Source organism: Podarcis pityusensis, assembly GCF_964106645.2.
Source record: "Podarcis pityusensis genome assembly, chromosome: 4".
NCBI lineage: Eukaryota > Metazoa > Chordata > Lepidosauria > Squamata > Lacertidae > Podarcis > Podarcis pityusensis.
In genome coordinates this window covers 6915672-6939936 of record NC_138027.1, presented here as the reverse complement: position 1 = coordinate 6939936, position 24265 = coordinate 6915672, and the positions used below count along the sequence as shown (strand labels likewise).

Below are 24265 nucleotides of genomic sequence, written 5' to 3'. Positions count from 1 at the left end.
CAGAACCCGGCGTAACAGGAAGAGCCAAAATGTGGCACCAACATCATCCCAATCTATCCCCCCCCCCCCAGTGTGGTAACAAAAATCTGCACCACCTTGACATTAGCTTCCTGTGAAGGTGAGTTATGGGAATCTTTCAGATCTCAGCAGTGAGAAGGCTCACTGTCGGGGAATCTTAAGGGTACTAGGGTGATGTCCTGGGGCTGCATGCACTAATCCCAATCCAGTTACATCCTGCAGTCATTTGGCTGCATGGGGCTATTTTATCACCTGCAACGCTGAGGACACACGTGGAGCTGCTTCAACAAAACGTTAAAATTTAACTTATATAAGGTGGAAGAATCATCTTATGTTATGCAACGCCTCCTCCCAGAGAACACAAAATAAAAACAGGTAAGTGGAACGGACAGGCGCCGCCACCCGTAACGAAAAATCACTGTACCTTGTTCTTGACTGATCAGAGACGTAGCTTTTGCAAGGAGGCAAAGCAAGGTTAGCCAGTGACTTAAAGCACAAGCTTCAACCTGGGCCTGTAGGGCAAATGCTACCGAGATTCTGACCCCCGTCTAATGTGGGGCAGAGGTTGCGGCCAGCCCTACCACCCAATTCTGCTCCATGAAACCTTTCTTGTATGGAAGCTGTGTCTGCCACAGCCTGTCCTGTTTTTTACCTTCCCCAACCTGTTGCCAACCAGATGTATTCAACTGGCTGGGGCTGATGGGAAGTGGAGTCCAAGACACCTGGAGGGCACAAAGTTGTGGGGTTTTTTTTTGGGGGGGGGGGCTGCACATTAGGCAGCAAAGAAGGAACCTGGTCACTGAGATGCTGTTTCTGAATGGAGGCAGCACTTCTGGGCAACATGGCTAGCAGCCCTTTTGAAAAGCCACTTTTGCTCTTAGATAACCCCGTCAGGCTGCATGGCACTGAGGGCCTTGGATGCGATCGGCCTGTTCCCACTGGCCACAGCAAAGCTGGACCAAGAGAAAGGAAGAGTCTTCCTAGGAGAATTTCACTGTTTATTTGAAGCCCAGGGGGCTTGCTCAGTTAGCCGGGTGAAAAAGGATACAGGACTACACTGGGCTCCAGAGGCTTCTCTGACTCCTCGGGTAAGTCTTCATGGCTCTCGTCAGAGCAGCTTCCAGAATGCTGTTCAGCTCCCACTGTTCTAAGGCAAGCATCTTCGCTCAAACGCCTTCTTTCCTCACCTCGGGGGCCACTCTCTAAGCCCAACTTGCCCTCTCCCGTCTCTGGAGCACGGTGCTTAGCTGCTGCAAAGTCTCCATCACCACCACCGCCACATGGAATAAATGGTTCCTCTTCCACTATCTTGCCCCCGATTTCCTGCACTCTTCCATCATCTTCCCTTCGCTCTTCTGCAACCCCATCCTTTGTTTGGATGGGAGCAGGTGGCAAGAGCTCTTCCAAACTACCCTCGAGGTCCCGCCTCCTCACATGTCCGTCATCCCCGTCTTCTCTCAAGGGGCTGTTACTGGATCTGGCGCTGCTGGGCACGCTCAGAGGGTCGTCTTGGGTGACACTGGACACGGGGCTGCTTCTGACGCTGCCTTCTTTCAGCGCATGTTCAGCAGTCCCTGCAAGCTGGCCAGCGCTCCTAAGGATCGCAGGATCATGCTCTGGTTCAGAGACAAGGCTGGACCAAGGGCTGGTTCTGTCCGTCATGGTGGTGATTTCGTTCAGCGTTCTCGGTTCTATGACGTCCTCCTCGTACTCTTCCTCCTCCTCCTCACTGTGAGACTGCGCAGAGCCTTCGCCTTTCTGGGTAAAGCAAGCAGGTAAGGGATGGCCGATTTGGGAATTGGCTTGGCCAAGGAATTTGTACAGCATGCCTACCCCGTAAGGGGGTTCACCAAGAGGGAGCGAAGGCTCTTTGTCGACACAGGTGCTTGAAGGTCCGCTCCTCGGGTGGCCTTTGGGAACCTCAGCCCTGGCAGCATCTTCTGTTTCGTGAAGACCATCCTCGCCGTGGGAGGCAGTAGCGCTTGAACACTGGCTGCCATCCACACAGGCGCCCACAGATCCTTCGGCATTCTTCCCCATGTTGTTCTGCAGGTCTGTGGGAAGGAAAACAGATTCAGGGCGTTGCTAAAAACGAACAAACACCAAAGGGAAAAAAGGCCAGGGTTTCAACATTCATGCAGAGGTCAATAATGCCATGGCTGTTTCTGCAGTGCACAAGGAATGGAGTGGAAGAATGGTATTTGTGTAGCTGGGTGGTGCATCTGGCCCAGTGCAGGTGTGATACAGGCTTCCTTGAAAGTTAGGAGCTGGGCTTGCGAATCGGGATCCATCCTCAGGGACGCAGAGCACCTCCCACCCCCAATTTTTGACTAGCATTACATCACGGTTTACCTCTCCTAAATTTTGAGGAGCTGGAGCATGAGCTAGAGTTCACCCATCCTTAGTAGTGGAATGCACACACCCTGCTTACAATTTCTGCAGAGCCACTCTTCTGGCAATGCCTCTCGATTAGAAAGAGGCAACTCCAGAGCAGGGAGTCTTGGACTACTCTTCCTAGAGAGGCTTGTCTGACAATTACTTTCTTTTTGACACCAGGATAATACTAAAAAGAATTAGGATTAGGATAATACTAAAAAGAAATAGACATATATCTCTATGCCTAACACCGTTAGCATTTTTTTTTTTTTACCCTCACTGGATATTACTTAAGGTCATTATTTCAATCTCTGAAATTGATCTGTTTTTGAGCTGTTGTAGGAGAGCTGAGCTCTGTTGATGGGGTTAACCAGACCTTCAAATCTTCACTCAGTACTGTTTCATTTTGCTTTCTATGTAAAAAAACAAACACCCTGATGCCCTTCATTTCAAGGGATTTTTGTCTTCCATTACCCCTCATGTAGTAGGCTTTTCTCCCACATACACAGTTGAGAGGTATGAATCAACGAAGAACAAGGGTCATTAGGACTATAGAAGGGGGCTTTAATAAGGAAAGTCCCTTGCCTTATTACTTTCACTAACTCTTTGTCTGTCTGTCTGTCTGTTTGTGTGTGTCTGTACACAGGGAGCCACAAAGGGTTCTGCTTTATACACTGGTACCTTGCTTGTCAAACTTAATCTGTTCTGGGAATCCGCTTGACTCCTGGAAGGGTTCAAAAACCAAGGCACGGCTTCCGAGTGGCTGCAGGAGGTTCCTGCACTCAATAGGAAGCCACGGAAGCCACGTCGGACGTTCAGCTTCTGAAAAACGTTCGCAAACTGGAAAACTCGCGTCCAAGTACCAAGGCGTTCGATAACCAAGGTTGTCTGTACAATGGTACCTCGGGTTACAGACGCTTCAGGTTACAGACGCTTCAGATTACAGACTCCGCTGTAACCCAGAAATAGTACCTCGGGTTAAGAACTTTGCTTCAGGATGAGAACAGAAATTGCGTGGCAGCAGCAGGAGGCCCCATTAGCTAAAGTGGTGCTTCAGGTTAAGAACAGTTTCAGGTTAAAAACGGACCTCCGGAACGAATTAAATACTTAACCCGAGGTACCACTGTACCAGGTTGGCTCATTGGTGCACCTAGCTCAGAAATGTCTGCACTTACCAGTAGTGGCTCTCTAGGATTTCAGACAGGCAGCCTTCTCCCAGCCCTGCCTCGAGATGGTGCAGACTGAACCTGGGACCTTCTGCATGCAAAACAGAGGCTCACCCCATTGAACTACAGCCCTCCCCGGATTGCATTAAGCCTATGAATATTAAGCTACACCATCCAGTCAACACAAAATGCATGGCACTTAGTTCAATCCCTACTTCTGTTGCTCCTGGGGAGCGAGAGGGAGGCTTATTTCTCACAGTTATGAACTCCGTGCCTTGCCTGATACTGGGCAGGCTGTGTCCAAAGAAAGAAGCCAGTCAAACCCTTTACGTACATATACTGGGCACAGAAAGAAAAAACAAGACGTTGCAGTGAAAAGGAAATGAAGCACAGCATCACTCGTTTTCTGCAAAAGAGGAACACAAACTCTGGCTGCCTAGGAAATGGCCCTGCAATATTGGGTCACCTGAGCTACATCACAACTGAATGAGGAGGAGGAAAGTCTTTTGTTTTGTTGCTAGGTGAAGCCTCATTTCCTCTGAGCATTCAAAAATTGGCACCCATCCGGTTGAGGGCAAGATTAAAAGGAAAACAAAAAGGTCACTGGAAAAAGAAAGCGCTCAAAGAGAGATCTGGGGACAAGATGTGATGGTAACATGTTGTGGGAACAAAAGCAGAAAACAGTAGGGGAAAGAGCGTCAGGGTTGCTTGAGGTGTAACTTTGTTCCAACATAGGGGCTCATTCCTGAGTTGGAAAAAGCAGCATGTGAAGCAGTCTTGAGAAAGGGTTTTAGAGAAGACCACTTAACTGAAACAAAAAACAAAACAAGCAATCCCACAATGACTGTGGAGGAGAAAGCGAGATATGTCAAGCCTTTATTTGTTATAATTGTGATGATCATGATGCGTGTCATGAGTCTATCTCATATATTAGTTTCACCTTTTAAGTTGAATTACTGAAATAAATGAACCTTTCCATGATATTCTAATTTTTCGAGTTTCACCTATAAGTGGATAAGGCAGGAAGATGGGGACAGGAGGAGCAGCTGAGTCATGTTTCCTGTTCCCCATGTGCTTTTCTATTTCATTTGAAACCAACATTGCGCAGCACCCTGCCCTCCATGACCAGGTGCCCCATACACTTTCATTGGGCTCCGCAGAGGTTCACCCTGCACAGATTCATCTATCAATGTACTCCTTTGCCCTCCCTGTCTCTGTCCCTCCTCTGAGCCTTCTGCCAGGCTTCTCCATTTGCCTGAAGTGGTCTTCTCCTCTCTGCCCGTCAAGCTGCAACCTCCCCTCCTCCCACCACTGCCACCCCCCACCCCCAGTTCCGACATCTCACCAGCAATCAGGCTGCTGACTTGAGAAACCAGGTGACTGGATTTCTCCAGCAGATGGCGTCCTTCCGAATCGGCCACCATGGAGGCGGGGCTTTGGTGACTGGCACCCAGATCGTCCGTGATTCTCAATGGAGAACCCAAGTCGGGATGAGGTTGGGTGAGCTTTTGACCGAAGTACCTCTGAATCTCATCCAGCTCACTCAGGTTTTTCCTGGAAGGGAAGAGAAGTCAGAGAGGAAGCAGAGCCCTATCACATAAAGGGCCTTATGTGCAGCAAAGGATAAGCAGGTGTAGGTCAAAATCCATTTTATTTTCCACTTCCTTAGCGAATCCTTTTGCCCTTGGGTCTCAGTTCTAGTTAGGTCTCAACAGGGGCTATGTCCCAGAACCATAGCTGTCAACGTTTCCCTTTTTTAAAGGGAAATTCCCTTATTCCAAATAGGATTCCTCGCAAGAAAAGGGAAAAGTTGACAGCTATTCCCAGTAGTGATGTATGGAAGTGAAAGCTGGACCATAAAGAAGGCTGATTGCCGAAGAATGGATGCTTTTGAATTATGGTGCTGGAGGAGACTCTGGAGAGTCCCATGGACTGCAAGAAGATCCAACCTCTCCATTCTGAAGGAAATCAGCCCTGAGTGCTCACTGGAAGGACAGATCCTGAAGCTGAGGCTCCAATACTTTGGCCACCTCATGAGAAGAGAAGACTCCCTGGAAAAGACCCTGATGTTAGGAAAGATGGAGGGCTCAAGGAGAAGGGGACGACAGAGGACGAGATGGTTGGATAGTGTTCTCGAAGCTACCAGCATGCGTTTGACCAAACTGCGGGAGGCAGTGGAAGACAGGAGTGCCTGGCGTGCTCTGGTCCATGGGGTCAGGAAGAGTCGGACACGACTAAACGACTAAACAACAACAACATGCCCAGAACCCTTTTGCAATGCCAGGAGTTAGCTCTGGCCCCCCTGGATTCAAAGCAGAGTGCCACCTGCCTTCTCCTTGCCACTGAACAACCAGAGTCAGCTGAAGGGAGATCTGGGGTCAGAGGCACGAGGCCCCTGGATATCGGACAGTGGAGAAAGCCTGCAGAAAGGTTGCCTTCTTTGTGGGCTCCTGTAGAGGCATCTGCCTGGCCACTGTGGGAAACAGAAGGCTGGGACTAGACAAGCTTTTGGTCTGACCCAGCTGCAGGCACTCCTGATGTGGAATTCAAAAGCACCAACTTTCAGCAACAGAGGAGAGCTCCATCAATGACCATCTCGCCTGCAACCAGGGAACATCCTAAGCTCCTCCTCTCCACTCTGCAAGCCTGCAAAGCATCTTGCTGTGATTTGGGGCGGAGGGGTTTTTGGGAAGATACAAGATGGGTGACACCTGGCTTGAGAGCAGTACATGTGAAAAGGATCTAGGAGTCTTGGTTGACCACAAACTTGACATGAGCCAACAGTGTGACGCGGCAGCTAAAAAAGCCAATGCAATTCTGGGCTGCATCAATAGGAGTATAGCATCTAGATCAAGGGAAGTAATAGTGCCACTGTATTCTGCTCTGGTCAGACCTCACCTGGAGTACTGTGTCCAGTTCTGGGCACCACAGTTCAAGAAGGACACTGACAAACTGGAACGTGTCCAGAGGAGGGCAACCAAAATGGTCAAAGGCCTGGAAACGATGCCTTATGAGGAACGGCTAAGGGAGCTGGGCATGTTTAGCCTGGAGAAGAGGAGGTTAAGGGGTGATGATAGCCATGTTCAAATATATAAAAGCATGTCACATAGAGGAGGGAGAAAGGTTGTTTTCTGCTGCTCCAGAGAAGTGGACACGGAGCAATGGATCCAAACTACAAGAAAGAAGATTCCACCTAAACATTAGGAAGAACTTCCTGACAGTAAGAGCTGTTTGACAGTGGAATTTGCTGCCAAGGAGTGTGGTGGAGTCTCCTTCTTTGGAGGTCTTTAAGCAGAGGCTTGACAACCATATGTCAGGAGTGCTCTGATGGTGTTTCCTGCTTGGCAGGGGGTTGGACTCGATGGCCCTTGTGGTCTCTTTCAACTCTATGATTCTATGATTCTAAGAGCTAGCATATTATTTTCCAACAGAGCTCCTGCTGACACAGAGCGTTTTGCCGTCCTGCCACCTGCAACGTGGCTTTACCTGAGAGTTCTGAGAAGGGAAGTGCGTGAGGAATGGGAAAGGGAATCCAGCTTTCCCAACTGGGACGTGCTGCTTTCTGCCTGCTGCAGCGACTCGTGGAATCGGCGGATGTTCTTCACGTGCTCTTCATGACGGGGCATCTGGGACCCCAAGGACCCAGTCCTGCTAAAGGAAGAAACGCTGTTAGTGATTCTCTGCTCCATGCTTCACCTTCCGCCACTCTTGCTCAAGGGACAATAACATCTTTCTCTCCATTTCTGAAGATTCAAACACCTTACACACAAAATCACAGCCCGGTACACCACACTACTTTCTCTGGAAAAACCATCCCCCTAGTTCCATGCTCAAAATCATTAAGGATCCCCTTCACTTAGAGAGGCCTCCTTTGAAAGCATGCGGATGTCAACACAGGACTGAACACAGGCAGATCTTTCAGCCTTTCCTTATCAGATCTTTGACTTCTCCTTGTGGTTCTCCTTTGGTCCCTACCCAGTTTGCTGGTTATTCTTTTGGAACATGGTACACAGGAAATAATCTTGCTGTTGGAAGTGGGTGTAAAGGTAAATACAGTGGTACCTTGGTTCTCGAACTTAATCCGTTCCGGGAGTCCGTTTGACTTCCAAAACCGTTCAAAAACCAAGGTGTGGCTTCCGATTGGCTGCAGGAGCTTCCTGTACTCAAGAGGAAACCACATCGGATGTTTGGCTTCCGAAAAATGTTTGCAAACCGTAACACTTACTTCCGGGTTTGTGGCATTTGGGAGCCGATTTGTTCGTCAACCAAGCCATTCGAGAACCAAGGTACCACTGTAACTATTTAAGGTTTTTTAAGGGGGGGGGGGAATGGGGCAGCGTCCCTCCAGCACTGAAGACATGGAGTGCACAGTCCAGAAAACACTAAATAAAATATGTCTAGCTAAACACATAGATTTGGCACCGAGGGGTTGGAGAACAGTTGAGTTCTCAGTCAGCAGTGATGTTACAGGTGCTCTCGAACAGGTTCCCGTGGAGCACATGGAAGAGCCATAAATATGCTCTTCCATGTGCTCCATGTTCCCCCCACGTTCTTCTCACCTCTCCAGACTGGTGGCATCAGTGCCCTTCAATGGGGACTTTAGATGTTCGCTGGTGCCTCTTGTGGAGAAGCTGGGGAATGCAGTGTACAAGTCTTGCGCTTGGAGGGCAAAAGAGCTGGTGGTTGGAATCTGCAACACAACAGAGAGGGAAACTGGAAGGAAGAAATATCTCCTGGGCTGAGCCAACATGCAGCTGTAGCTGCTCTGGAAGCCACAATTTCATTGGAATGAAAGCTTCCCCTCTAGCTTTCCTTCACAGAATGAATGAATAAGCCAGAACATCAAAGGGGATTGTAGATACAACTACCACAGGCCTCTTGGGTTAGATTTTTTAATTTGTTCATAATATTTTCCCAACACTTGTGTCAAGTTAGTGTGAGAAAGGCCATGTATTATTTCTGACAGCTGCATCCCAAGACCACTAAGCAGCCAATATGGAATATTTGCAGTAATTCTGTCAGTCCAGAAGTCAGAAACCTGAGAACCTGGGAAATGGACATACTGATGATCCTGAAGATTTGGTCTGGCTTCTTGCCTGTCTTTCTTCTTTGAGATGAGTTATATTTTCGAGGGGGGAAACGGCGACTTTGATCTGCCCCTGACACTGTCCGCTGAAGTCTGTGATGTTGTACCAGCCACAGACTAACTGGAAGCCGGAAAGGAGGGGGGAGAGATCCACAGAGGCAAATCCTATCACCCGTTCAACATCTGTAAAAGAAGAAGAAGAGTTTGGATTTGATATCCTGCTTTATCACTACCCGAAGGAGTCTCAAAGCGGCTAACATTCTCCTTTCCCTTCCTCCTCCACAACAAACACTCTGTGAAGTGAGTGGGGCTGAGAGACTTCAAAGAAGTGTGACTGGCCCAAGGTCACCCAGCAGCTGCATGTGGAGGAGCGGAGACGCGAACCCGGTTCCCCAGATTACGAGTCCACCGCTCTTAACCACTACACCACACTGGCTCTCATATCAATGGTTGCCTCTCATCTGTAGGGAAGGCAGGGCGGAAAATACACAGGCGTCAGCCAGGAAAACATGGCCAAAATTCACACCTAACTAGCTACAGCAGGTATGTCCAAAGTCCGTTTCGGGGGCCTAATCCTGCCTGCCGGTTTTATCTGGCTCAACAACTTCAATCCTAAAAAAAGGTCAGCCCTCACGTGTGTTCACTTCATCAAATCTGGCCCTCTTTGAAAAAAGTTTGGGCACCCCTGAGCTACAGTATACCTTCTTGTTCTCAGAGTGGCCAACCAGGTGTGCCTGGGAAGCTCACATGGGGAACATGAGTGCAGTCACACTCTTCTCTGATGCCAGAGGTTAAGTACACAGCCATCATGACCAGCAGCCACTGACGACTTTGAATTCCTCCATGAATTTGTCTGACCTGCTTTTAAAGCCATCCACGTTGGTGGCCAACACTGCATCTTTAGGTCGCAAATTCCAATACAGTGGTACCTCGGGTTACATACGCTTCAGGTTACAGACTCCGTCAACCCAGAAATAGTACCTCGAGTTAAGAACTTTGCTTCAGCCTGAGAACAGAAATCGTGCTCCGGCGGCACGGCAGCAGCAGGAGGCCCCATTAGCTAAAGTGGTGCTTCAGGTTAAGAACAGTTTCAGGTTAAGAACGGACCTCCGGAACGAATTAAGTACTTAACCCGAGGTACTACTGTAATAGTTATGCACTGTGCAAAGAAAGTTTTCCTGAATCTTCCACCACTGATCTTCACTGGATGCCCCCGGGCTTGAGCATAATGCGAGCAGGAGAAAACACCTCTAACCACTTTTATCCACATTGTGTATGATTTCATGCACCTCTATCATGCTCCCCCCCCCCCATTTTTTCCTAAGCTAAAAAGCATTTTGCACAGTCGCCCACAGCCTTAAGCACACACTCTCTGCGGAGGACGGCATTCCGAGTGAAATCTTCCTGTGTGGAATTTCACACTGCCCAACGTTCTGCCCCTGGCTGTGGCATCCCTTCATGTCCCAGAGGAAAGAGCACAACTTCACCACCCCATGATCCTGAGCCTTGCTACTGGCGCTGGGGGAACACACTTCTAAAATACCTGGATAAAAAGGGTGAATAAATATATCCAACATAACCATCTCTTGGGTGGGAAAGACTTTGGAAAAGAAATCACCTGAGTGCCCCCATGCGGGCAAGGAAACAAACAGGCTCCAAGGCTGTCTGAATGCAGCCCCCAAATTAGGGCTGTTTGTATACTGTACGTTCTTCTCTCTCTGCCCATTGCCAGCTGGCCTCTGAATATTCAAGGACATTGAAAGGAGACTTGCTGCAGTTTTCCTTTGAAACAATCTGTCTGTTTTTCCCCTTCCCTGCACGGATGCCGGTGCAAACAAGAAACAGCCATTCCTTCTGGCAAACACAAAAGTAACCACTGTTTGGATTATCTCCTGCAAGCGGATTTTGGCATTCTGGAGCAAAGCCCCGAGGGAGTTCAAATTCTTTTCTCGAAGCGCACAGACCTGCATGAATTTGCCAGACCCCAATATCTGAGATGAGGCAGAACCTGAGATTGTTGGGAGTGGGAGAACCTGGAAGGAACAGACGCAGTCGTGGGCAAGAGCTGCACACATTAAGGCCGCGGGGAAAGGTTGGAGAGCCATGAAGGGAATAAGAGGACCCTGCCTCATGGGGCATTTGGAGTCACTGTCTTAAGAACTAGAAACTTGATTTGGCTTTGTTTTATTTAATCCAGACTTGGCGGGGAGTGACTGATGAAAATCCCTGCATGCCTATCTCTCGGATGACAGTTGTGGCCAGGAGCGCATTGCCGAACTTAGGCTGGTGGGCCCATTCCTGATAAGGGCAGACCTGACCACAGTGACACATGCCTTCCTTGCATCTACCTTCGAAGAGTCTTTGGAAGCAGCAACTACATTCATAACTCATGTTATGTTTGCTTCATGATACGTTTTTTCAGGTTGCGTCCCGTGGTGACCCGGAAGCACCGGAAGGGGTTACTTCCGGGTTTCACCGCTTGTGCATGTGCAGAAGCGCCAAATCGCGCCGCGCACCTGTGCAGATACGGCGCTTCAGGCTGCGAGCTTTTCATGTTTGCAACCAGAGGTACCACTGTAGTCCTGAATGCAGCAGTGAGGATGCTGTGGGTGCTGGCTTACAGGATCCTATCACTCCTGTCCTTATACCTATTTGCTTCTGGGCACGATCCAAAGCATCCAATACATGTGTCTTCTGGATGCATGTAGCACTTCCTTCCTACTTAGAACACATACATGAAAACGGCCTCCCAAGTTAGGTCCAAGCCCTTTACCATTAGTTTAGTTGGAAAGAGCTCGTCAGTCCACACAAGTGAAATGAAAAGGCTTCCTGGTCCCCAGCTGCGTAAGGCGCTTTAGTAACGGTTCCCCTTGGTATAGAGTTTGGGGGTTGTTGGCTATACAGTAACTGCATTTGGAGAATAATACCTGCTTTGTGCCACACTTTAAAGACCAGAGTTTGCTGAGGATCCAACAGAAGCTCTTTGGAGAGTCTGTCAAGAAGAAGAAAAAGTCAGAAATGCACCTTTATCATGGTCGGATGAAACATTTCTGAAATTCAAGTTACATATCATATGGAAAACTCTCCCTGAGGCATGAGAACATAGGAACTTAGGAAGCTGCCGGTCAGGAGACTGCCATCGAAAGGGGGAAGGGGGGCACAAGAATACAGGGAGCCTCCGACGTTGCTCAGAAGTAGCTCTTCGTCAGGAAGTGGAGAGAGCTACGCCTCCAGTGAAGCAGAGGGGGAAAGGAGGGGCGAGGTGAGGGAAAGGCTCACAGATGCTACTGTGAGCCCAAGCGCTTCGCTTAGCCAGCTGGTCAGGAAACAGACATGCCGCTTCCGTCGCCCAGTTTTTGCAGAGGGATGAAACGGAGGGAGGGGAGGCGGAGATTTGGGGTGTCCAAGTTCTTATGTTGGGGGAGAAACCGGAAGGGGCCACTCCCGGAAGTGACTGAGACAGACATGAACTTTGGGTTTCTGCACTGTACATGGTTTGTACTAAATAAAACCTGTAAAAGACAGGTTGGAGTCCTGGCTGTTTACTCGCGAGCAACCACCTGCAAACCTGACACTGCCCTATACTGAGTCAGACCATTGGCCCATCTTGCCCAGTGCTGCCTACACTGACTGGCAGCCACTCTTCGGGGTTTCAGGCATGAGTCTTTCGCAGCCTGGCATGGAGATGCCAGGGATTGGAGCTGGGACCTTCCGCAGGCAAGGCAGCTGCTGCTCTAACCACTGAGCTATAGCCGCTTCCCAAATACATATGGGGGTATGTGTGAATAGGTAGGCATGGGTGGCAGCATCAGGGCCTATGCGCCTGAAAACTGGTGTGTACATTTTGACACTTCTGACTTTTGCTTAGAAGGTAAAGGTAAAGGAACCGTGGATGGTTAAGTCCAGTCAAAGGCAACTATGGGGTTGCAATGCTCATCTCGCTTATAGGCTGAGGGAGCTGGCGTTCATCCACAGACAGCTTTCTGGGTCATGTGGGCAGCAGGACTAAACCGCTTCCGGTGCAACAGGACACCGTGATGGAAACCAGAGCGCACAGAAAGACCATTTACCTTCCTGCCACAGTGGTACCTATTTATCTACTTGCAATGGCGTGCTTTAGAACTGCTGGGTTGGCAGGAGCTGGGACAGAGCAATGGGAGCTCACCCCATCGCAGGGATTTGAAATGCCTACCTTCTGATTGGCAAGCCCAAGAGGCTCAGTGGTTTAGGCCACAGTGCCACCTGCGTCCCCTTATAACCCCTTAATCCTCATCCTTGAGCAAAATTAAACCTAACTTATTCTACCCCCCTCCCTATTATTGTCATAGCTGCGGAAAGATTTAGATTGCAAGTTCTTTGGGGCAAAAGATTCTCTCTCTAAAGCACCATTCTGTTGGGTGGTGCTATATAGATACTACTGCTCCTAATTGGTACTTGCAGTGCATTTTTGCCTCCTAACTGGAGTGTTCTTGTTCAGGGTTAATTGATTTCCTAAAACTGTGTGATTGTAAACACACAAACAAACAAAAAACCCCAAATGTGTAACATGCATTTCTGTTGCTTTGACTGGAGAAATCCTTCCCTGTGTAGGAAGCCTGCTATTCCAATTGATTGTCTGTGTAGCAGATGGTGGGGCTTCTGAGATTCCCATTTGTTAAAGGCTCACATTGCATACCTGGTCTGCTGCTGAAAGTCCCAAACAGGTGAGTCGGAATTTTCAACTATTTCCGTGGCAACGGGATTATCGGCATCGGCAGCGACAAAGGACACGTAGCTACTGGGTGCCACGACCCCACGTTCAGTGAGAGGACTCCCTGAAAGACAAGTTGGGCTGATGTTGGTTTGGTCTGAAGTTATGAGAAAGGAGGGAACTTTGGAAGGTACCACGGAATGCAGGCTCTCCCCAGAAGAGCCACAATCCGTGAGGCCAAAGGAAAGGGCACTTCCAGATGGTTCTGGGGGAATGACTCCATGATCCCGGGTTCCTGTGAGCCTGCCAGGCAGGCAAGCACAGCCTTGCAACTGGCAATGCGAACGAGAAGCAGGAGGCTGAGGGCACCAAAGCCCCATCGCTCACATGCTCATGCACAGGCCTGTTTGGACAATAAGCAATCTTGGGAGAAGCAGGGCGGTATCCAAGCACAATTCAAAGCGTTGGTGGTGACCTTGAAAGTCCTAAACGGACTTGGCCCAGGAGACCCAAAGGAGCATCTCCACCCCCATCGCTCAGCCCAGACTCTGAGGTCCTCCTCCGAGGGTCTTTTGCTGCGAGATGCGAAGTTACAGGGAACCAGGCAGAGGGCCTTCTTGGTAGTGGCGCCCTCCCTGTGGAATGCCCTTCTTTCAGATGTCAAGCAGATAAAGAATTACAGAAGACACCTGAAGGCAGCCCTGTTTAAGGAAGTTTTTAGATATGCTGTAATCCACCCAGAGGGACTGGGGAAACCAGCCAGATGGGTGGGAGGGAAATAAATAAATAAATAAGATGAATGTTCTGGGTGATAGGTCTTTATAAGGCCCATTGTCTTACAGCAAGGGGGAAATGCAGGGGGAAAGTGCAAATATAGAATTTGCTGAACATTTAGAAACGCTTGCAATATAATACAGAAGACAGGCCTTTAGGAACTGCCAAAGAGAGACCGAGGGTTCTTTGGTGCAAGAGAATGGACAAATAAAAGGCTCCTCCCCCCGATTACTATAATCTCTTTCATGGCTGGAGCAGGACTAGAGCTTACCAGCCCCCCAACCTGGGACTGTTTATCTCAAAAGCATGGGAAGAAGCCTGTGAGAACAGAGATTAGCTAATCGTTTAATTGGCTTGACCTAGTTTGCTCAGCACAAAGTCGCTGCTGTGCATCCGCAGAACAACAAGGTCGCCCTCTGGGAAGAGCCCCAATGCCGTTTCAGAGACAGAAACAATGTGGAACATGAATCCCAGGAAACTTTCCTGGGAAGGTGGTGATGCGGAGCCCAAGGCTGCCCAAATCAAGATCAGGATAAAGGGCATGTTGATGGCAGTTCTTTCGAATGGCAAATTCCCTTCCAGAACACTTCCGCCCAAACTCCTGTTACCAATATCTTTTTGAAGTTTTCCAGTACTTTATGATTATCATAAAGGGATAGGAGTTCATAACAACCTCTGTCTAAAAGGGCTGGGCATATAATGCAAGAATTCCATTATGACTACAAGTGGTTAACATGCAAACATAATTAAATTGCTCACTTATTTATTTATCCCCCTGCCCTCCAAGCTATTCACTCCAAAATCCTTTCTGAAGCAGCTTATGTATAAGATCAATAACAACCTAAAAGATCAAATACAACCTAAAAAGACACTAACAGAAGGAAAAATCATTATTTTACACAGAACTGTCTCCTTAACGAAGACTTATTACAGCGTGAATAATTTCCTGGGAGCAGACTGCACCTTTTCATTTTAAAAATGCACGCACTGGGAACAGTTTTTAGGATGAACCGGATGTGCTCATGTAACAGATTAGTTGTTTATGCTGTTTCCAAGGTTTAATTGTCAAGTCACCCTGATAATGGGTGGAATTCAACTACAGTGGTACCTCGGGTTAAGTACTTAATTTGTTCCAGAGGTCCGTTCTTAACCTGAAACTGTTCTTAACATGAAGCACCACTTTAGCTAATGGGGCCTCCTGCTGCTGCTGCGCCGCAGGAGCACGATTTCTGTTCTCATCCTGAAGCAAAGTTCTTAACCCGAGATACTATTTCTGGGTTAGCGGAGTCTGTAACCTGAAGTGTATGTAACTCGAGGTACCACTGTAATGTGTCCCGTAAGCAGAAGCACAGTGTAGGGACCTCCACTCGTGAAGTGGGGCGGTTTTCCTCAACTCTCCTCCCTCTGACACTGGCTCGGGATGGTATAAATTCTGGAACAGTGCAGGGAGAGAAGAGGGGGGAATCATTTTGTCTGGAAAACTGAAATGTTTGCCTTGACAAAACAATCACCTTGTTCAATTCCTCCTAGTGTTTTTAAAGGTGAATATAAACCTAAGCAAACAAGTAACAACAGAACACCGCCTTTATGTCCCATTTGTGGGATTTCAACCTAGACCCCAGGGAGCCCAGAGTTTTACTCACCTTTTAAGCTCAAGTGCATAGCCCTTTCCACAAGGATGCTGACGGCAAATGTCTGCTCCTGACCCACTGTGTGGGGAGACTCCTTGGATGGTTTCTCGCTGAGGGTTTCCACAACGGAGGTCTGATCGGGTTTCAAATCTTGCTCAGGCTCCTTCCGCCTTTCCTCGTGGTCACTGGTGCCACTGCTGCCATCTTCGGAAACATCAGGTCTGGAGGGGCTTTTGGGAGCCGCCACAATGTGGACTCGCATGGCGGCTCCCAACAAGTTTGAAGAATTGCGCCGGAACAAGGGGAAGACACCTGCAATGATGGGAGAAGGCACATTTCAAGAAGCAGAAGAGAGGTTGGGGGCCAGGTGTCTGGTTCTGTAATCTCCTCTGAGATCTTGCTGGTATTAAAAAAAACTCTCCCGGTATGCCCCATGGAGGACCTTAAGGCCCATAAATAGCAACACACTAGAGGTCCCGGGCCCTAAGGAAGTCAGATTAGCCTCAACCAGAGCCAGGGCCTTTTCAGCACTGGCTCCGGCCTGGTGGAACGCTCTGTCTCATGGGACCAGGGCCCTGCGGGATCTGATTTCTTTCCACAGGGCCTGTAAGACACAGTTGTTCTGCCTGGCCTTCGGCTTGGAATCAATTTGATTCCCTCCCCCCTCTTCTTTTTTCCTTTCCCCTCCTGCGATGGAACTCCTATTTGGGGACTCCCCTGGCTTTTTTCTGGCCCATGTAGGACCAGTCTGGAAAGTTAGCCTTGGTGAAGACTTGACGTTTTCATCCCCCAAAAACGTTTTTGATTTGAGTTTCCACTGAAATGAAGCTGTATTTTAATATTTTAATGTTGTATTTTAATCTTGCTTTTAAGTTGTATTTCAATCAATTTGTTTTTATATTGGGTGTCAGCCGCCCTGAGCCCTGTCTTGGCTGGGGAGGGCGGGGTATAAATAAAAGTTATTATTATTATTATTGTTGTTGTTGTTGTCACGAAGAGTCGGACACGACTAAACAACAACAATTATTATTTAATTCATTCATTTGTTGCCTCCTACTCCTGCTCAGGCAGAAAAGTGTGGGCAGCGTCCCTTTCCACCTAGGCTGGAGCCAGCCATCCCTGTTGGCCCCCAGCACCAGGTGATCGAAAGTACAGTGGTACCTCAGGTTACAGACGCTTCAGGTTACAGACTCCGCTAACCCAGAAATAGTACCTCGGGTTAAGAACTTTGCTTCAGGATGAGAAGAGAAATTGTGCTCCGGTGGCGCGGCGGCAGCAGGAGGCCCCATTAGCTAAAGTGGTGCTTCAGGTTAAGAACAATTTCAGGTTAAGAACGGACCTCTGGAACGAATTAAGTACTTAACCCGAGGTACCACTGTATGTGACTCTGAACATGGGAAGTTATTTCCTGCGTCCCATGGACAGCGCTAGACCTCTCCTTCAAGAAATTGCCCCCATACTTTTTGAAAGCCATCTGTAGTGGCAGCCACCACCACATCTGTTGGTTGTTGTTGTTTAGTCGTTTTGTCGTGTCCGACTCTTCGTGACCCCATGGACCAGAGCACGCCTGTTGGTAGCAAACTCCATATGGTAAGTGGGTGTCGCATAAATATGCCAATAGGGGCACGGCTGTTACAATCATTGCTTGGTGATGGGGTTAAAAAAGAGAATGCAAAGACTACGGCTTGGATGGCAATTGATGAATTGAGCCCCAAATCTGCCCAACGTTTTTTAAGCTGCTAGTGAACATACCACTAACTGTCCTTTTCCCCCTTGAGCTCTCCCTGAGCGCAGCAAGGTCCACGTAGGCCGACCCAATCAGTCGATCGGTATCCAGCGGCCTCTCAGTGTTGCTCTCGTTCCCATAGGCTCGCCACGCCTGGACCTCCAGCCTCTCCTCCTTGAAGTACCACAGTAAGGCTTGGCTCAACGGCAGATCCATTTCTTTGCTTTTCTTGAAGCTCACGGTCACGTGCTTCTGGTCTTCGGCTAATTTGGGCCTCCTAAGAGACGTCCACGTGGCTTCTTGGTCATACAGCTTATAGCGGAGGTAGCAATGGACGCTTTTGTTTAAGTGCGTCTCTCCTGCAAGTAGCACACACTGCACTGGTAGCCACAGCCGAGGGATGGAAATGGCCACGGCTGCAGTGTTTGAAGTAGGCTGGCATTCGCCCTCACTGTCGTCCTGCAGGCGCTCAGCGCTGGCTTCCTTCAAATTCCAGCCTAAAAGTTTAGCCGCATCCAGGACACGCTGCCGGTCCCCAGGATGGGCAAAGGTGACAGAAAGCTCCAGGCCTCCAACTATGGTTTGCAGGATGTTTGCACAATGAGAGGGCACCAGATCCTCCGGCAGAGTTATTGGGAACCAGCCTCGAATACCTTTCACAGAGAACACAGGAAAAGAGTGTCATTATCACTTTTCAATGGAAAGTGGGCGTGGGGGAGCAGAACATTTTCATTTACTGAGCACCTCCCTATCAAAAAGCGACTCTGTTACGTACACCAAGGGTAACACAGGTATCTTTACCTGATCTTCTGTTCAACAGGTCTCTGGTTGGAATCTTGGCAGTTCCCAGGAGGTAATCCCTCGAAGCCTGGGTTTTTGTTCCATATGGTGCTGTAAGATCAAAATGAAGGACATAGCATAAATATGAAATAAATAAAAAATCATGATATTTTTATCATCTGGACACATGGTCAACAGACCCTGAACACCTTTCACCAGAAATTTAATGATTTTCACCCCACAATCAACCTTACAATGAATCAATCTATGCAAGAAATACATTTTTTGGACACTACTATAAAAATACAGGATGGGCGCATGGACACCACCTTATACCGTAAACCAACTGACCGACAAACATATCTACATGCCTCTAGCTACCATCCCAAACATACCAAACAGTCCATTGTATATAGCCAGGCACTACGTTACAGCCGCATCTGTTCCAATTCTACAGACAGAGACTCTCACCTAAGAGATCTACAGCAAACCTTTTCAGAACTAAAATACCCAGCAGATGAAGTTAGACAACAGATCAACAGAGCCAGACTTATACCCAGAGAGAACTTGCTGCAAGACAGACCCAAAAAAGAAAATAACAGAACACCTCTAGTCATCACATACAGCTCCCAAGTTAAAACAGTACAACGCATCATCAGAGATCTACAACCTCTCCTGGACAATGACAGTTCTCTTTCTCAAGCTCTGGGAGGAAGACCTTTCATTGCCTACAGACAGCCACCCAATCTTAAACAACTCCTAACCCACAATAATACTACAACCAGACTTAACACGGACACTGGCACCAGAGCCTGCAATAAACCCAGATGCCAACTTTGCTGCCACATACACCCGGACAACACCATTACTGGCCCCAACAACATCACACATACCATCTCGGGACTATTCAATTGCTCATCATCTAACATTGTGTATGGCATCAAATGCCAACAGTGTCCTTCAGCTCTCTATATTGGACAAACAGGCCAAACCTTACGCCAAAGAATAAATGGACATAAATCTGACATCAAGAATCACAAAACAGAGAAACCAGTAGGAGAACACTTTAATCTCCCAGGACATTCTATACAAGATCTCAAAGTAGCTGTTTTACTACAAAGGAATTTCAGAAATAGACTGGAAAGAGAAGCTGCTGAATTGCAACTCATTACCAAACTTAAAACCATGGAGAAACCTGGTTTGAACAAAGACATTGGATTCTTATCCCATTATACATGACTAAGCCATTTCTCACCTTCTCACCCCTTGCCTTTTCCTGTAAGACCCATTACAGTCGTTAAGAGTCATCAGCAGGCTCATCCCAGCTATCTGCCTATCTCCCATTCCCACCACCCTTCTGAGTAATACCCCTCCCCACCTTCTCACTATATAGAAGGATCTGGCAACTTCTGTTTCAGTGTATCTGAAGAAGTGTGCTTGCACACGAAAGCTCATACCAAGAACTAACTTAGTTGGTCTTAAAGGTGCTACTGGAAGGATTTTTTTATTTTGACTATGGCAGACCAACACGGCTACCTATCTGTAATAAAAAATCATGGTTCATCCATCCAGAATGTACTCAAAACGGTCGAGTGTAGAAAAGGTGCAAGGGAAAAGCAATCCTCGCGCTACTGGCAATTGACTTATTTTGGGATGGATCTATCAGACAGGATCTGTGTGGGCAAAAATTGTCCTTCCTACAGCTGGGAGTTCTTTGAATCCTCTTTCATGTGGTTTCCTGTCTTTCCTCTCCTGCATACATAGTTGCTTAGGGACACAGGTGGCGCTGTGGTCTAAACCACTGTGGTCGGCGGTTCAAATTCATGCGATGGGGTGAGCTCCCATTGCTCTGTCCCAGCTTCTGCCAACCTAGCACAGTGCAAGTAGATAAATAGGTACCACTGCAGCGGAAAGGTAAACGGTGTTTCCGTGTGTTCTGGTGTTCCACAGCACTGGAAGGGGTTTAGTCCTGCTGGCCACATGATCCAAAAAGCTGTCTGTGGACAAACGCCAGCTCCCTTGGCCTGAAGTGAGATGAGCACCGCAACCCCATAGTCGCCTTTGACTGGACTTAAACGTCCAGGGGTCCTTTATCTTTTGCCTTTACCTGACATAGTTGCTTATTTATGTGAAATGATTTCAGTTGTTATCCCTTGGAACTGGGCATGTTTGCCGCAATTAACTGTGGGGCAATTCTCTATGATCAGTGGTTGTTCATTCTATGAAGGGTAATTCCTTGTTCTGTCATTGGGTGCTAATCTACCACTGCTTCCTCATTCTTGGTGTACAAAGAATAACTGGCAACCTAGCTAGATGGGTGGCATATAAATAAAACTAATATTAATAGTAATAATAATAATAATGCCATCACCACCACAACCATCATGGCCTCTGTTTCATCAGAACACAAACTCAAAAGCATGAAAGCAAGGAGCTCAAATGATTTAGTCTAGGAAAGCTACATACAAATCCAGGAAATGAAGCACATATTGATCCCTTTGTAATAGAAATTGAGGGGCCCCAGTAAATGGACTGTTTGCTGGCTATAAGCTTGAAGGCAATCACTGGACCAGTCCCAAAGGCTGCCAGCTGCTGACGGTTTAAAGCCAATGTGTTGTACTTTAAAAATACAGTAGAATATAGCAGCTGGATGGCTAGAAAGAGCTGGTGCTTGCTGCCAGAGCACCATCTAAGCCCTTGCTGTGCCAGTGCTGGAAATGTCTCTTGCACAAATTTGATGGAAGTTGATGGATGCTGTGCAAAAGAGCAGGTGGGAGTGCTGGGTGGGTTTGCAACCTAAGTGATCCTTCATTGGTAGCTTGCTGGGTCCACTCCCCTTGCCCACCCAGCTCAGAGTGATGGCGTGATGCAGGTTCTGTCACCGGCACAGCAAAAGTATGGGCTGCCCGCGTGTATTTTACATACCTGAGTTCAGGCTCTTGTGAAAGACGGAAAAGACTATCTCCGAAATCTGCAACAGCTCCCCCAGGGAACAGGCTTCTCCACTGCTTCTCTGGACCACGAGGTTGCACGGGAACTCTGTGTGGTGCTCGAATTCTGGGCAGAAAGTGCGAGCCACGGCTCGGGTGTTGCGCCTCTCAGATTCGGGGAGGAAGGGCAGGTGCACGGAGACGTACACGTTCACTCCAACTTCTGCACTGCATTGGAGCGAAGGGTTCTTTTCTGCCACAGCTCTTAGCAAAGAGAAGAAAATATCCCAGAGACGCATATAAGGAGCGATTACAAAAAAATTAGACAGGGGAGCACATGGGTATGTGTTGATTGTGCGTTGCCGTATTTAATAAGGGCAGGAAAGCAGGATGGCTGCCCTTATTCAAACTATCTGGACCATCTAGCCTAGGGTAGTCGGCTCTGACTGGCAGAAGCACTCAACACTCTCTTGTGGCTATGCACTTACCTGGCTGCTGCCTGCAAACCAGCTGCAAAGTGTATCTGAACAGAAATAGAAACTGCTTGAGCTGCCAGGATGCCTTCCGTCGCTTTCAGGGAGCGCCTGTATTTTACGCTCACATCAAGAAAACCTGAGGGAAAGGGGAGGAGAAAGAAATACATATTTAAGCTTTCCGTTGCTGAAACTGCGGGCAAGGTCTGCACGTGGCTGATGTGACAAGAAGTCACAGCTGAAGATCTTCCTGAAAACAGACGCTCCGGTCCTTCTCGTCAACCACATGAAGGTTAATACTTGGAGGAATCTAAGGAAGGTAGAAAGGGGACACAGGTGGCGCTGTGGTCTAAACCACAGAGCCTAGAGTTTGCCGATCAGAAGGTTGGCGGTTCGAATCCCAGCGACGGGGTGAGCTCCCGTTGTTTGGTCCTAGCTCCTGCCAAGCTAGCAGTTTGAAAGCACGTCATGTGCAAGTAGATAAATAGGTACCGCTCCAGCGGGAATGTAAACGGCGTTTCCGTGCGCTACTCTGGTTCGCCAGAAGTGGCTTAGTCATGCTGGCCACATGACCCAGAAGCTGTACGCCGGTTCCCTCGGCCAGTAAAGTGAGATGAGCGCCGAAACCCCAGAGTCGTCTGTGACTGGACCTAATGGTCAGGGGTACCTTTACCTTTAAGGAAGGTAGAAACAGAATATGGCGGACAGAATGCAAGATGCTCTTTCTTAGCCTCAGGGTGGGACCTGACATTATAAGGCAAACACAAGGTTCCCCAATACCATGTTTGCCTTCTAATTCCAATGTGTGTGTGGTGGTGGTGGGGAGGATTTCAGGAGAGGCTGTATAACCAATTGGTCCTTCTTGCACCAATTCTCTCAACCCCTCTACCCTGGGCCTGTTTCCCCCCTTCCCCAGATAAGACCAAAATTAGCTTAGCTGTGAGAAAAAACTGGAGGTCGAGAGAAAAACGAAGCCTTCCTGCCTCCACTTGATCTACCTTACACATACATACACACCCCACCCCTGTTTTACTGTTAATCTGCAAACCTGTCTGCTAATATATGAAGTTCTGCCCTGCTTTTCACCTGTAAAATGGGACTGAGCCCTCCAGTACAGGTTATTGTATTTTAGTGTTTTGTTGGAAGCCGCCCAGAGTGGCTGGGGAAACCCAGCCAGATGGACGGGGTATAAATAAATAAATAAATAAATAAATCACCACCACCACCACCACCACCACCACCAGGAAGGTAAAATTTATTTAAAGTCCTGAAAAATTATGCCTTACACTCTGGTACAGTAAAACCTGACCAAACTCCAGACTTGCTCTGGGCCAATGTCTTCTGTTACCTGAGGAATGGGGATGGGGTTCCCCTGTACTCTCAGTCCTTGGGATTAAGGGTAGACTGAAGGTCTGGATGCCCACGTCCTCTCGGTACTGCATGGTCACCATGGCACACAGGCGGGACAGCGGCAAGGTCCCCCTGGCTACCATCTGGTCTCGGACGTTGGGGTAGTAATACCTACAAGAAGAGAAGTAAACGTTAGGGGTAAACCCTTTTGAATGCAAAGAGGAGCCTGCTAGGCCAGCATCATGTGGCCCACCAAGCCAAATGCAGCCATGTACTGTATCCTGACAGCCCCAGTCATAGGAAGCTGGCTTATGCCAGGTCATACTCCTTGTCCATCTAAAGCAAGGCTGCCTGGTCTGACTGGCAGCCGCTCTCCAGGGTCTCAGGGGGAAAGGGCCTCTCTCATCACCTGGCCCAGTTGCATGCAAACTCTTAAGGTTTTGTTACAGGGTCAAAGAAATGAGTCTGAAAGGGATAATTTAGAGAGTGAAGAGCTCAAGTACAGAGGACTCATTTTTGTAGGACTTTCTGTGCCCCGCTTTGAGGAGGATCCTTCACATGGACATCCTATAATAATAATAATAATAATAATAATAATAATAATAATAATAAATTATTTATACCCCGCCTATCTGGCTGGGTTTCCCCAGCAATTCCGGGCGGCTTCCAACAAAACACTAAAATACAATAACCTATTAAACATTAAAAGCTTCCCTAAAGAGGGCTGCCTTCAGATGTCTTCTAAAAGTTTGGTAGTTGTTGTTCTCTTTGACATCTGGTGGGAGGGCATTCCACAGGGCGGGCGCCACTACCGAGAAGGCCCTCTGCCTGATTCCCCGTAACTTGACTTCTCACAGCAAAGGAACCGCCAGAAGGCCCTCAGCGCTGGACCTCAGTGTCCAGGCAGAACAATGGAGGTGGAGATGCTCCTTTAGGTCTACTGGGTCAAGGCCTAACCACGGCTTGATGCCAGCAGAAAGGAGAGGTAGGTGTTTGCCTTGGCTGCGAGTGCTGCTAAGAAGGGGCATTGCAGGGATGGCGAGGGACACCAGAAGAAATACCTGCACCAGATTTCAAACTGGATCCCTCCTCCTCCTCCTCCTAAGCCCTGGGCAGAGAAAGAGCTGAGCAGCAGCCTTTGGACAGGGACATCAGCAGGGACCATCAAGGAGTGATGACGCTCGTCGCCAAAGTTGGGGTCAGGGACGCACAAGGTGGTTGTTGAGCGGAAAGGCTTTAACACAAGGCCTGAGGAGGTAAAGCAA

The 24265-nt window shown here is 48.4% G+C and overlaps 1 protein-coding gene across 1 annotated transcript in view; it reads right to left on the bottom strand.

Annotated features, from left to right (window-relative positions):
- C2CD3 (C2 domain containing 3 centriole elongation regulator) overlaps nt 1-24265 on the bottom strand; it is a 55699-nt gene that overhangs the window by 11013 nt on the left and 20421 nt on the right. The window contains exons 14-27 of the mRNA XM_081002523.1: nt 24062-24248; nt 22999-23171; nt 21666-21789; nt 21173-21441; nt 18269-18358; nt 17494-18120; nt 15754-16053; nt 13322-13460; nt 11574-11638; nt 8624-8829; nt 8120-8250; nt 7047-7211; nt 4906-5114; nt 1067-2072 (exon numbers count right to left, since the gene is read on the bottom strand). Of these exons, the coding sequence (XP_080858649.1) occupies nt 1067-2072; nt 4906-5114; nt 7047-7211; nt 8120-8250; nt 8624-8829; nt 11574-11638; nt 13322-13460; nt 15754-16053; nt 17494-18120; nt 18269-18358; nt 21173-21441; nt 21666-21789; nt 22999-23171; nt 24062-24248 (3691 nt within the window). The remainder of the gene's footprint in view (nt 1-1066; nt 2073-4905; nt 5115-7046; nt 7212-8119; nt 8251-8623; nt 8830-11573; nt 11639-13321; nt 13461-15753; nt 16054-17493; nt 18121-18268; nt 18359-21172; nt 21442-21665; nt 21790-22998; nt 23172-24061; nt 24249-24265) is intronic.